Consider the following 13,874-nt stretch of genomic DNA (forward strand, 5'->3'; position numbering starts at 1 on the left):
AAAGGCTGTTATAAAGAGGATGGTGATCAATTGTTCACCAAGCATAGGACAGATAGTAATCAGCTTAATCTGCAACAAGGGAGATTTAGGTTAGATATGAGGAAAACCTTTCTAACTGGAAGAATAGTTAAGCAATGGAACAAGTTACCTAGGGAAGTTGTGGAATGCCTAACATTGGAGTTTTTAAAGAACAGCTTAGACAAAACACCTGTCAGGGATGGTCTAGGTATTCTTGTTCCTGCCTCATCATGAGGGGATGGACTAGATGGCCTCTCAAGGTCCCTTTCAGCCCCTACATTTCTATGGTTCTATGGAAATGATTGCTCTTATTGCATGGATGAAAACGCACTCCTTATGTTTGACCCCTTTGCATCATCTTGTGATTGCCTCCACATTTATAGTAAACAAATCTGGTCTCTGCTATTTGTTTGCCTTTATCTTTAGGCAGTGGTAGTCATTTTTAATTAGATACATTTCAGTACTTTCACTGCTTGTTAACTTTTATTTGTGAAGTACAGTTTTCACTAGCTCTGCAGATCTCCACTGCTCTTTTCAAAGTCAGGTCTATTTCTTGTAATAACTGGCTTTGCCCAGGTTACCAGTTTTAGCACAAATAATTTGATCTTTAATTAGTTCATCTGGTAACTGATCAAATTCATATGATCTAGCTTTATGACATCAGTCTATAACACAGGGTATGTCTACGCTTGGAGCTGGGAAGTGATTCCCAATTTGAGGAGACATATCCACTCTTATTGAGCTAGCAGGGTAAAGCTGTGGTGGCTTGAGCAGCAGGAGGAGCTAGCCACCCTGAATAGATACCCACCTGCGATGCTAGGCACATACATGGGGGAAGGGAGGCCTAGCCCCTCCCATGGCTCAAGCCACCATGGTTAGACTCTATTTTTAGCATGTTCTTGAGCAGAGCTAGTGCAGGTATGTCTCCTCAAACTGGGAATTACAACCCTAGCTGAAGTGTAGATATATCTATAAAGGTCAACAATCTCATTTGGCATGTGGTTTCTTGTAAAGAAAATGTGTCTTTCCCACATGGCATTCTTGTTAGTACTTGTCTTGAAGTTTTTGAAGGATTTTGTCTAGCGGTTGGCTTTATCCTTCATGGTCCCACTAGAAAAGTATGTAGATCTCCAATATCTCTGGGTCTGGCACATGTAAATTGGGGGTGAGATAGGATTGCCCGGTTTTCAACTGGAACGCCCGCTCAAAAGGGGACCCTGCTGGGCCCAGTCAGCACTGCTGACTGGGCTGTTAAAAGTCTGGTTGACGGCACAGCAGGGCTAAGGCAGGCTCCCTGCCTGCCCTGGCTCTGCGCAGCTCCTGGAGGCAGTGGCATGTCCCCCCTCCAGTTCCTATGCGTAGGGGCAGCCAAGGGGCTCGGCACACTGCCCCGGCCAAAGCGCTGGCTCTGCAGCTTCCATTGGCCAGGAACTGTGGGGGTGGTGCCTGGGGATGGGGCAGCACACAGAGCCATCTGGATGTGCTTTGGCATAGGAGCTGGAGAGGGGACATGCTGCTACTTCTGGGAGCTGCTTGAGGTAAGTGCCAACTGGAGCCTGTACCCCTGACCCCCTCCTGCACCCCAACCTCCTGCCCCAGCCCTGATCCTCTCCTGCCCTCCACACCCCTCAGTCTCAGCCTGGAACACCATCCTACACCCCAAACCCCTCATCCCCAGCCTCACCCCAGAGTCTGCATCCCCTGCTGTAGCTCTCACCCCCTCTGCACCCCAACCCCCTGCCCCAGCCCAGAGCCCCCTCCTATACCCCAAATCCCTCATCCACAGCCCCACCCCAGAATCTGCACCCCCAGATGTAGCCCTCACACCCCCCGCACCCCAACCCCCTGCCCCAGCCCAGAGCCCCCTCCCACACCCTGAACCCCTCATTTCTGGCCCCACCCCAGAACCCACACCTCCAGCCACACCCCAACCCCCTGCCTCAGCCCGGAGCCCCCTCCCATACTCCAAGCCCCCTGGCTCCACCCCCCCCAGCCCAGAGACCCCTCCTGCACTGTAAACTCCTCATCCCTGGCCCCATCTCAGATCCCACACCCGCAGCCAGAGCCCTCACCCCCTCTTACATCCCAACCCACTGCCTCAGCCCGGGAACCCCCTCCCGCACCTTGAACTTCTCATTTCTGGCCCCACCCCAGAGTCCGCACCCCTACCTGCAGCCATCACCCCCTCCCTCACCCCAATCCCCTGAGCCAGCCCGCTGAAAATAAGCGAGTGAGTGAGGGTGGGGAGAGTGAGTGATGAGGGGTGGGGTGGAGTTAGCGGGGTTGGGGCCGCAGAGAAGGGGCAGGGCAGGACCTCAGAGGAGGGGCAGGGCACGGGGCAGGGCAAGGGTGTTCGGTTTTGTGCGAGTAGAAAGTTGGCAACCCGAGGGTGAGAGAAGGATTTCATTCTCTCCAACTTCTCTAATACTACTTGCTTACAGTACAGCAGGTAAGTGTTGCAACCACCTCCTCCACTTTTCTGCCATCCTCTCTTTCAGATAGAGGGTGGCTTCATTTTTCCAATGATTGATTATTTTTCTGAATGCTATGTAATAAAGGTACACATAGGAATACTTGTAGGAGACTGGTATATTTCCTGGTCCATCATATGACATCAGCCAAAGTTACAAAAGATTATACCCCTGTTATGGCAGGGATCAGAGTATGCTTTGACTGCAGTGGCTACATACATTCCTTCAACATTGAGGATCCATATTGCATATATAGAATGGGGCCAGATTCATCCCTGCTGGTAGAGAGGTCCCCTCCAGCTCAAGGGTTATATTTAGGAGTCCCCAGAGCAGGTTACTCTGCAGAAATCCTGTTGGTGGAGGCTGCTCAGGAGGTGTAATGACTTCATGAATCCAATGGCCTGCCCTACTCACTTTTTGCCACCAAGGTCCTGTGTCCTCGTTTGTGCTGACAAAGTAAAGCATTCTCAGTGCATTGGTGTCACACCAAACTCAGGACCTTGCATTGTCCATTGCATTAAAAGGTAGGCTATATTCACCCAGTAAAACCATCCCAGAACAGTGTATCAATGGATTAGCAAGTGAAACTGTGAAAAAAAAACTATTTTAAAAAATGAAAGTATGGAATTCTGACTAACTTTGGTAACAGAAATACTACAAGCTCTGATCTGACAACATATTATAGAAAAGTTAGACATGAAATTAGTTCTCATCCCATATATTTCCCTCCACTTTTTTCTTTTTTGTCCATTGTTTAAACTCCTCATGGAAGTGCCCAAAGATGGGATAGCTGCTGGTAATATCACCACAGAATACTAATGCAGGTTTTCCTTTCCACACCCTTTTACTGTAAACTATTTCCCAGAGGATAATGGGGGGTGAAAAGATCAACAAATACTGACAGTTTACTTTGGAACTTGAAAAAAAAGTGGGCAAAACTAAAAACACTCCCTTTGTCAGCAATTATCACAATCCTGAGCATTCACTGGTACACAACAGATGTGCCTTCTGTGGCTGATAATGTTGGGTATGGTAAATTGGTGATGAAATAAAGGACATAGGTTTACAATTATGCACTCCCCAGACCCAAGTATTTTAAAGCAAATCAAACTATGGTATATTAGTTCCTAGTCTAATGTGAAAAATATGAGCCACTAACTAAATCTTCAAACAAACAGAACCTGACTTTCCTGAAATATGGCAACTTGGCATTTTTATGTTTAATTTTTTTGTACTGGAGAATGATGGGCTTTTAAGGGTAAGCTGCTTCCTTTGAGCAGCAGACATGCAGGGTGATGCTCAGGCCCAAAGAGAATAGCTCCACACCCCAACTGCTTTAGGTAGCCACATATCACCCGGGTCCTTCCTTGCATTTATGAAGACAACTGAATTACTGGTGGGATAGTGAGGTAACCTGGAAGCATCAAGGTGCCAATGTATGTACCTTTTAATGCAGAACAAATAACCCAAGCATCTGACATCACAATACTACAGTGTAACAAACCATCATATTGCAGTTTTTTGCTTTGCTTCAGGTAGAGGATAGACTGTATGCAGAGTTATGTTTTTGATTTGTCTCTTGCTGAACTTGCTTAGTAGTGGATTGGAAGCAGCAACAGGAAGAAACAGATAGAGGAAAATAAGCTACAAGAGGGCTTGTGGGTTGAAGATATGTGGGGTGAATTTGGCACAGTGACTCTAAACTTGCCCCACCTAGATGATGCATAAAATCACTAAAAGAGTTAGCTGTTCAGTCTAAACTTACATTAAAAACAACTAAAAGGGCACCATCAGGTATGGCACAACACAAAAAATGTTGTTTTGTTCTTCTAAAAAGAACCCATAACGTTTGGATTCATTTACTATTATTCAAAAGTATCATGTTCAAATGAAGTCAGGTCTTTTTATCCCAACTGCTTGCACCCAGTCCTAAATGAGACCAGAAAACTTCCTATGCTATTTCCAGCTGGCATCAAGATACATCACACAGAACAGCAAGCTCAACACATGGCATGGATCCTTTCAATCGCTGATCCATTGCATCAGCTTACTCAGCTCTTTCCAACCGAACTTTTATTCCCTCAGTGATCACTGTCTGTAAACGGGATGTTAATGAAATATACTGAAAGGGAACTGAGGCTATCTAAAATGTAAACTACATTTAGGGGGGAAAAAGCCTCATGAGTAGACTGACAATAAAACATCCATTTCAAGACAATTTGTACTATTCTGATGGAAGATTCATGTGAGAATTAGTACAAGGTTGTTAGGCTTTATTATTTTTCTTGCCACTCTGAACATTTGCATGGGGTTGCAAAACCAGCTTCTTGAACAAGATAAGTTATTAATGTGAGAAATGTATCACAGATCCCCTCAAAAGATGGATACATTACAAATAAGGCTTAAAGAATCTATATTATTTTCAGGTTGCTGAGCTATGGCTCCTTTTTTTTTTTTGTCTCCCCATCTATCTCCTTAGTGTACTACCATTATGTACATTATGACTGAGCACTAACTGAATGCAGTAACTGAATGAGTGAGGAAGTATCTCAAAATAACCAAAATAATCCATAATGTACACCTAAATTTTAAGCAGAGTTGCAAAGTTGGTCAGCTGCAGATCTGAATTTAAACTTTTCCAGATCTGGATTTTGGTCCATCCATTAGATAGATCACTGCTAATCATTAAATTTGGATCTGGATGGAAACTCTCCCATAATTCCCCAAAATGTGCTCTATTGTACCCTAAAATTATTGCTATCGTCTGTTCAGAATTATACTCTCTAGATACTTTACCAATCCTGGCATCAGTCCACCCTCAATGACTTCCATGACAGTTCAACACATGAAACAAAAGCAAGATCAGGCCATATCTAATGTTTTTTGAACTCCAACTTTTCATTGCTGGGAAAATTCAAACAAAAACAGAAAAGCCTAGTAACATTACTTTTTTTGTAGCAGACACACAATACTATTCCAACTTTCCTCAAAAGGCTAAACAATAGCAGTTACTATACGGCTTATAAAGCTACAGTATATAAGAGCAATAAGTGTAACACCTGTACTTCCAATGCTTAAAGTAGCTTGATTGTTTTCATCTTCAGTAACCCCAACTTGCACGGGAATTGGTGTGGTCAGCACCAGATATCAACTAAAATTCTGTGGTTGGGATTAAGTAGCACACAATTTAAGAAGCCCACCATTTGTGTTGTGATTTAAGACTGTCCTAAGTACATAGCACTCCATTTCTTTGAACATGTAGAGTTGGGTTTTGTCCTCATTAATGCAGTCTGCATCTTCCTATGACAACCTGGCCACTGTGCCCCTAAGAAAATTGACAGTATTTGCACTGTCACCCTTCTGTGGGGGTTTCACAGGGGCAGGGAGCTTTAAACTGATTTTGGGAATCCACAGGAGATACATTGGCCAAAGGCAGCTGAAGGGATGCTCCAAATTTCCAGGTCACCCTGGCCATGTCCATTCCTGGCAGACTGCCCACTTTTGGGGTTGTGCTGGCCAGCTGCAAGTCCTTGAGACAAAAGGTTTTAGGCCTCTTGCACCCTTGACAATTGCTCTGTGGCTAGAGTCTCCACAACTGGAGACATTGCCTTAAGGCACAGGCGAATCTAGCCTGTAGCATTATTTTGCTGTCTCACAATTCATAATCTGGCATACCAGCACAAAATGAAGTACATTAAATTCATGTATTTCTTGACATTAACTCAATGCAGGTGGTATGCAAAGTTAACTACAGGGCTCATACAGCTAGCACTAAATGAGTCAGTTTGTCTTCTGACAGCAGTTGGAAACCAGTAGCAGCAGCAGAACAGTACAGGAGTAAGACAACAAGAGATTTGGGGGTTCAAAGGAGGCAACAGTGGGATAAGGAATCTATGGGGCTTCCTGCCCCTGAAAGAAAAAGGAAGATGAGAAGATGTAGAAAAGAGACATTTACAGAAAAAAAAGGAAGAAAAAAGAGAGAAGAGGTGGGAGGGGTGCAGAGGGAAGAGACATAGACCAGGTAGAACAAGCACTGCTTTACTGGTGGTGCCTTAGAGAAGCATTAAGCTACCAAAAGAGATAACAGAAAAAATTCAAAGATAATCGATGACGACAAATTAAAATGTTAAAGAATTCTACGTTCTCATCCTTATCCCTGCTTTACATCAGAAGAGAAATCTACAGTTGTACTACAATGAAGGCTGAGAATTTTACAGACTAAGGGGTCTTGTCAACTTCTCCACATGGAGAATAGACTTGAGTACATGGCACATAATAAAACTACTACACAGGAAAGTAATGTATAGATTTTCTTAGATGTAACATTAATTTGCAGTATTTGTGTGTGTATGTCTATCTATACATTACCATGAGGCGAAACTGGTGAAAGTTTTCCTGCAATGTTTTTCACTAGCTTTTTTCATGCCATTTTCAGGTCTAAGTCCTGAAATGGAATTTTATTTTCCCAGTTTGGCTTGCATAATACATTTGTAGCAAAAATCATTGCATTTTCAGAATGTGGTACATATGAGATTTCATGTGAAAATACCATACTTGAGGTGTGTTATTTGTGCTTCTCTGCAACTCCCCATCTTCTTGGCATATGCCAAAATTGCAATATAGACACATCATGCTGGGCATAGTATAAACACATACAAGCAATGTGAAGACCACAGTTGGTTGGTAAAGACACCATTTGTGCTTTTGTTTGAAATTGGATAAAGTTCTCCTCTCTAATCAACATGGAGTAGGGAGGGAATCAGTTGTGCATGTTCTGGAGACAGAACTCAATTGATATCAATAGGAGTTTGATGCCTGTGACAATTACATAGCCAGCAAGTGAGATCTGCAGCCTGGGCGGGCATGAATTTTGACCTGGGTTTAGTAGCTATTATTATAAAGAGCAGATTTGAGAACAATAGTTTCATTACATCAGATGAATGTCTCTTTGATGGAGTCTTATTGTTTTAACACATTCTGTGTTCTTTCAAATCTAGATTCTTGAAGAAAACATGAAATTAGAGTGCAAGTGCCATGGAGTTTCAGGATCTTGTACTACTAAGACATGCTGGACAACCCTTCCTAAATTCCGGGAGCTGGGCTACATCCTTAAGGACAAATACAATGAAGCAGTTCAGGTTGAACCGGTGAGGGCAAGTCGCAACAAGCGTCCAACCTTCCTTAAAATAAAGAAGCCACTGTCCTACCGCAAACCCATGGATACAGATTTAGTGTACATAGAAAAATCTCCAAATTACTGTGAAGAAGATCCTGTCACTGGCAGTGTGGGAACACAGGGCAGAATGTGCAACAAAACAGCCCAGCAGACCAATGGCTGTGATCTGATGTGTTGTGGTCGAGGTTACAATACACACCAGTACTCACGAGTGTGGCAGTGCAACTGTAAATTCCATTGGTGCTGCTATGTAAAGTGTAATACGTGCAGTGAAAGAACAGAAGTGTACACCTGTAAATGAAAGTGTGGCTGGGGAAGGTGACTCTAGATCCCTAGGAATGAATACATTTGCACATGAGCTCAACACAACTACTCAAGACTGTAGCAAAGACCTGCTTTCTTCCAAAAGAAAAGCTAATGAACGGATCTGTCTTTTCCTCTCATGTTTCAGTACTTATGTGGATACACATTAAAGACTTGTATAAATTATCCAAAAAAACAAAACAAAACAAAAAACCAAGCCACTTGACACATAAAACAGAGGGAAAAAATCATCTAAACTAATCTGCACCTCCAAAGCTTAATGCAATGACTGCCTTATGAAAAGAACACCCAGTCAAGTGAAAAAAATCTGAGAGCTTGGCAACTGACTCTTTTGGTTTGGAAAAAGATGGTTAAATACACAAGCTACTGTGCATAAGGGATGGGTTGGGTGGGGGAAACAAAACAAAACTTTAACATGGTCTTTGCACAGGATGGGGTGACAATGCTCCAGTGTGAATTTCTACTTAAGTGTGGATTATGCAGATTTAGGTTTCTACACTTGTGAAAAGCTTCTGCTGGTCTTGCCTGTCTTTCCATTTCACACAATTTGCTACAGCAAGTAGAACTGTTGAAGTTTTCCATAGACACTGGTTTATCTGCCTTTATTTTTTTGTGCTGCAGATTTTAGCACAGGGATTTGGGACATCTGGGCATAATAATAGCAATATTTAACAATTTATTCAGATAAAACTAATATTAATTTATTTAAATAAAAAAGAACTCTACAACATTTTTGGAACTATTCTGCAATTAAAGTAGATAGCTTGCTTTCTTTGTGGAATAATTATTTTGTAGATACGGCAAGGAAAAAACTGAAGCTGTATATATTATTCTTTACTCGGATATTTCTACTAGTTGGATTTGCAGGATATTTTCTGCAGTACTAGATGTTTAAGTACAAAAGCAGGCATCTTTTATAATTTTTTTCTGTTTGCTGCTAGTTGTCTGGAAAAATCAAACTGGTAGTGAGTATAATCTCTTTACAATACACTTTTTTTTTCCAATTAAAGAGGAGCGTTATGAAAATCCAGTTTGGAATACATCAAAAATAAATATGAAACTCCAGACAAACTTCCACCTTTTGGAAAATGAACCATAGGATAAGAGTATATTTTGTAAGAGACTATTTTTATATGAATATTTTATTTATACTATGTCTGCTTGTATAATTCTATAACCTGTACTTTTCCCTCAAAACAGGCATACTATTTGTAATTCTGAGGCTATTTAACAGATAAAGGCTGATTAGTTTGTGGACACAAGAGCAGCAAGCAGGATACATTTAGCTGCAATTGGTAGATGTGTCAAAATGCAGAATGAACTTTCTCTCCGGATGTGTGTACAAACTGGCTCTCTTCCTGCAGTTCAATTTGCAGAATATGCAAAACAAGAACAGGGTATGTAGCATCAATTTTGTCACATGGCTTGAATTCATGATTGGTATTAACTGGATGCTCATTTATCCCATTCAGAAAAAAAATCTGAATTAGCTTCCCACATGCGTCAGTCATTAAACTGTGGTGTTATGACTAGCAAATGTGCTGTGTGTGCTGTCAGTTAAACCTCTATATTGTGTTACTGTCAAATTTGATTTTATCAGTGGAAGACTGTAGACTATGACTGTAAAAACTAGCATGACACACATCGCCTGATTCTCATAGATAAGATACAAAGCTTACAGTTTTTGCCCAACTGGTTTTGGCATTTGCCTTACTCTTTCCCTCCAAAAAGTTCTGAGTTAAAAAACTCAAACCACATTTAGGCAAACATTAAACAATCTATTTCTCCACAGTCCCATTAAGTCCTTCTTGTACTTTCTTTTGATATTTCCTTTCTCATCTGGGAAACTAGAAGTGATGTGGGTGAGTAAATAAATATTCCCACTCCCGGCTGGAATCTTTTTGCTTGCTTCTCCTGCCTGAATCATTTAGAGCCTCACACACAGTTCTAATTTCAATGGTGGTTTTGCGTGAGTAAAGAATACAGGACCGGGCTCTTATTGATATCACATGTTCCACTGTTTGGGACATATGACAAACACTTCCATAGTTGAGAAATGTGAGATCACTCAGTCAAAAAGGTTGAGACAACTGACAACAAGGGAAACAAACAAGTTATCTAGGAGGCTGTGCTCTCCAGTGACTCCCATTGATATTAATAAGTATTAGAACAAATAGACAATAAGCAAATTAGTAATAGGTCTGATTCATTGATTTTTGTAGGCGTTCTGCCTGTTCTTGGACTGCAAGATTGGGACCGCATGAGAAAGGAAATGATGGAAGTAGTACAAGATAATTTTACAGGATTTGGGTAAAATAATGTATTTTCAGAATTGCCCTGAATGCAGCATATTGTTTACATACATACACACACACACACAATACCTGCTCCTTGCCATGTACAATTAAGGATATAGTGTTTCTTTGCAGATTTGCCATTTATCACGTTACAGCAACTCAGACACCAATGTATGAGATATCAAAGTAGAAGTTGGATAAGATTAACACAGTTTACTTTCAACCTTCTGACTTGTCAACATGAAACAATTTAAAAGTAGTATTTTTTTTATAATGGAGCTTGTATTTTTTTCAGGATTCTAAATTTTGTATATTAAAGATTGAAAATGGGACCTAAATTTCAAGAATATACATACAATATGGAGATTAATTACAATTATACAACATGGTTTAATAATGCAGATCTCTGATAAAGTTAATCATGGTGCAATTTTTTTTTTACAGTATGCATTGGCTTTCACTAAGTAGATACACAACACAGTCAAGAGTTTGTTGTTCTTCACTGATTACAGTAATCTAACAAAGTGTTATTTCTGCAGTATGTTTTTACCATAGGAAAGCATTCTGTAAAAGTGCTGCTTTCTGTATATTTCGATACATTGGTGATGCACAGTGTACAACTAGCACATTAACTCGTAAAAGACAGATTTCTTTAAAGAATTTTAATCACAATAATAAAGAACTGGATGGATATACAAAGAAAATCTATTTATTTTATTGCAGAACTAGAAAAGATTGAGTAGTTTACCAATTCTTAAATGTTTTGCAGTGGAAATAGTCTCATTTGGGAAATCAGTTTAACATTTACATAAAAAACAACACTGGACCTGACATTGTCCCTATATTTGCGGTGTTTCTGGTGGTCCAAATATTAGGAAAGGTGTCTTTTATCTGTTTTGAAGTTGAATGTCAAGTTAGGAATACTGCATTTGACAAGTAGCCCTAAAAGTTCAGAAATGAGGAAAATGTAGAACTGCAGTCTACTAGAAAGTGTCTGAAAGTTTGGGTACATCTTACAAGATAAGCGAAAGTTGGCCCATCTGAGTCAGCCATGAGTCTGGAGTTAATTAGCCATTCTCTAAATTTGACTGAATGGCATGAAGAATAAATAGGAGAAAGAAAGATTTACGATTTTGTAGATATTTTTTCCCCAAACAGTTTGTTCTTTGTCCTCAGGGAATAGAAGAGCTCTGTTTGTACTTGGTAAAGAACCACACAATGGGAATGAAATGCATACAACTGCAGAGGAATACAGGCTTCAATAGAAATTTCATCTTTTCATTTCTACTAAATGAGTGGAGTGCTGGATTGATGTTCACGTAAATAACCTCGTTAATGTTCAGAAAGCAAACACGTTCAATATTGTAAAAACAGGAAGAAAGTTAAGAAAAACATTTGAACAAGCATAATTATGAGTTTGGAAATTTTAAAAACCTTATTTGACTTATACTCTTTTTTTTCCACATTGGAATTCCATTTTGTAAAACTGAAAATAAATTCCAAGTGGGATTCTAAAGAAAATTAAAAAGGATTTTCATTGATCTATTTCACTTCATGGCCCTAATTTTTTTTTTAAGTTGACAACTATCTTGATCACAGTTAGCTTGCATACTTGGAAAAGTGCTTGCATAAAACAAGAATCCATCAATGACTTAAAGTTTTCTTTGCCATGTTTGCACAAAACTAATGGAGACGTATCTTTCAACAGTGATAATTAAACTGAAAACCTCCTTAAAATGTATACTTAATTGGCTCATTTTGTAAATGGCAAGGTTATTCTGAGGTTGCACAGTTACTTGAGAAAAGGAAAGATACATATGAACCATCTCACGAGTACAGGATTTAATAGTATATTTCAGAGACTATAAAACTGTTTAAGCAAAACTTAGTTTTAAAAGCCCATTTGTATAGTTAAATTTAGAAATGGGGCAGACTTCAGTTGCCTTATATACACACAAATGAAAATTCAGTATAAATACTTCAGATAACATTTGTACATTTAAAAAATAGACATTTGGAAAGACCGCAATGGACATCCAAGTTGGTGTGCTGACACAGCAGCACACACGCACCTATATTCCAGATCAGGTTAGTCCCCAAAATCTATTGTTGCTAGGACTATTCTGCAGAATGTATGCATATGAACCTGCCAGAATTGAGGTAGCAAGTTCTGCCATGTGCTTCTGCTGCCAATAACAAAGTTTTCCAGCATAAGCACTTACATACAGTGCAAACGACAGTATTTAACATAGTGGTTTTATCACGCATCATGACTTCTCGGCAGTGGCCTATAGAATTCTCCTAAATTCTAAAACACTCAACTGAGTAATGTTGTGTGCAACATTCAGAATATGATGCCTCCCAACTGGTTAACAAGGGATGTTTTCCTCCAGGAAAACATTAATTCAGAGTGTGCAGGAGTTCTCCTTACAGGCATATTTTCTAACACTGATCAAAAATTCAGAGAATTCTAACTCTGGGAACAAATGTTAATGATATATTGTAAGTTAATCAATGAAGAGGTACAACTGGATTTAAGATACTCCTTGTGTTTGAAGTAAAGGTGCCAGAACCACTCAGCTTTGCAATTCTCTCACTCTTACCATTCCAGATACATTTTTAAACCATTCAGACTACTTCCGATCATGTTTTTGGAGTTATGTGAAAGCACCAGTTGTTTCTTGTGTATTCCTGGATTTGATCTAGGGCAAAACATTGAATAGAGGGGGGCTGTGTGAGAGAGTGATCTCCCTAACTATTGACACGTGTTAAAAGTTTCAAAATAAACATACTGGATGTGGGATCTACAAAATGCTTTTGCGTATCTTACAAGAGAGATCACACTTCTCGTTCTGTGAAGTATGGCACTTGAAGTTGCCTGTTTTCTCCAATGGCTATCTGTTGTATCTCCTCTGATGGCTGTTTTTGGGCAGTGAAGCCACCGTATTACCACCTTTTTTGGCAAAACAACTCCACTGGAAGAAGCTATTATTTTTTTCTGGGGGAAAAGGATGCCTGATATGTCTGCGTGCACGAGACAGAAAGTAAGTAGAGTGGTAAGAAAGGATACAATTAAAATCGCCACTTCACCTGTGAGAACCTTCATATTTAGATGCTCCTGAATTTTGTCCAGATGGATAAGCCCAACCCTAGTTTTTATGCCTGCTATACTCAATCATCCGTTTTCCCCTCAATCGGCAATGTATACCTTACATACCACTTCATAGTCCCAGGTTAACTGACAATTCACAAGTCATGTGCCACATAAACCTAACACTACTAGTTACAGGTCATAATCTTATTTTTAAAAAAGAGAGATGCACAAGTGTGCCTTGGGATCAATGCATTGTGCACAAAACCCTATTATGAAAACCCTTCACTCACATTTTCTCCTGTTCTTGGAGCCAGTGTGCAAGTTTGCAGAATGGATGCACTACCTGCTCCATAGTTTAGCTAGTATTTTATTTCCTTCTTGCACTGGGAGGGAAATTAATTTTTTTTGGGGGGGTAAGATAACTTTTAGTGATCTAGTCTACCTCCCTAAATTACTGATGGTTTGCCAATTATCGTAGCAGCTAGATGCAGAAA

General features: G+C 40.2%; 1 protein-coding gene across 11 annotated transcripts in view; it reads left to right on the forward strand.

The window, feature by feature from the left end:
* The window catches only part of WNT7A (Wnt family member 7A), a 130,423-nt gene extending 117,325 nt beyond the window's left edge, over positions 1–13,098 (forward strand). For all 11 annotated transcript variants that reach the window (XM_042849595.2, XM_005307167.5, XM_042849599.2 and 8 more), the window contains one exon: positions 7,487–13,098. In XM_042849595.2, coding sequence (XP_042705529.1) covers positions 7,487–7,966 — 480 coding nt within the window. In that variant the 3' untranslated portion in view covers positions 7,967–13,098. The remainder of the gene's footprint in view (positions 1–7,486) is intronic.
* The last annotated feature ends 776 nt before the right edge of the window (positions 13,099–13,874 follow it).

The sequence above is a fragment of the Chrysemys picta genome, chromosome 7 (assembly GCF_011386835.1).
Source record: "Chrysemys picta bellii isolate R12L10 chromosome 7, ASM1138683v2, whole genome shotgun sequence".
In the NCBI taxonomy this organism is placed as follows: Eukaryota; Metazoa; Chordata; order Testudines; family Emydidae; genus Chrysemys; species Chrysemys picta.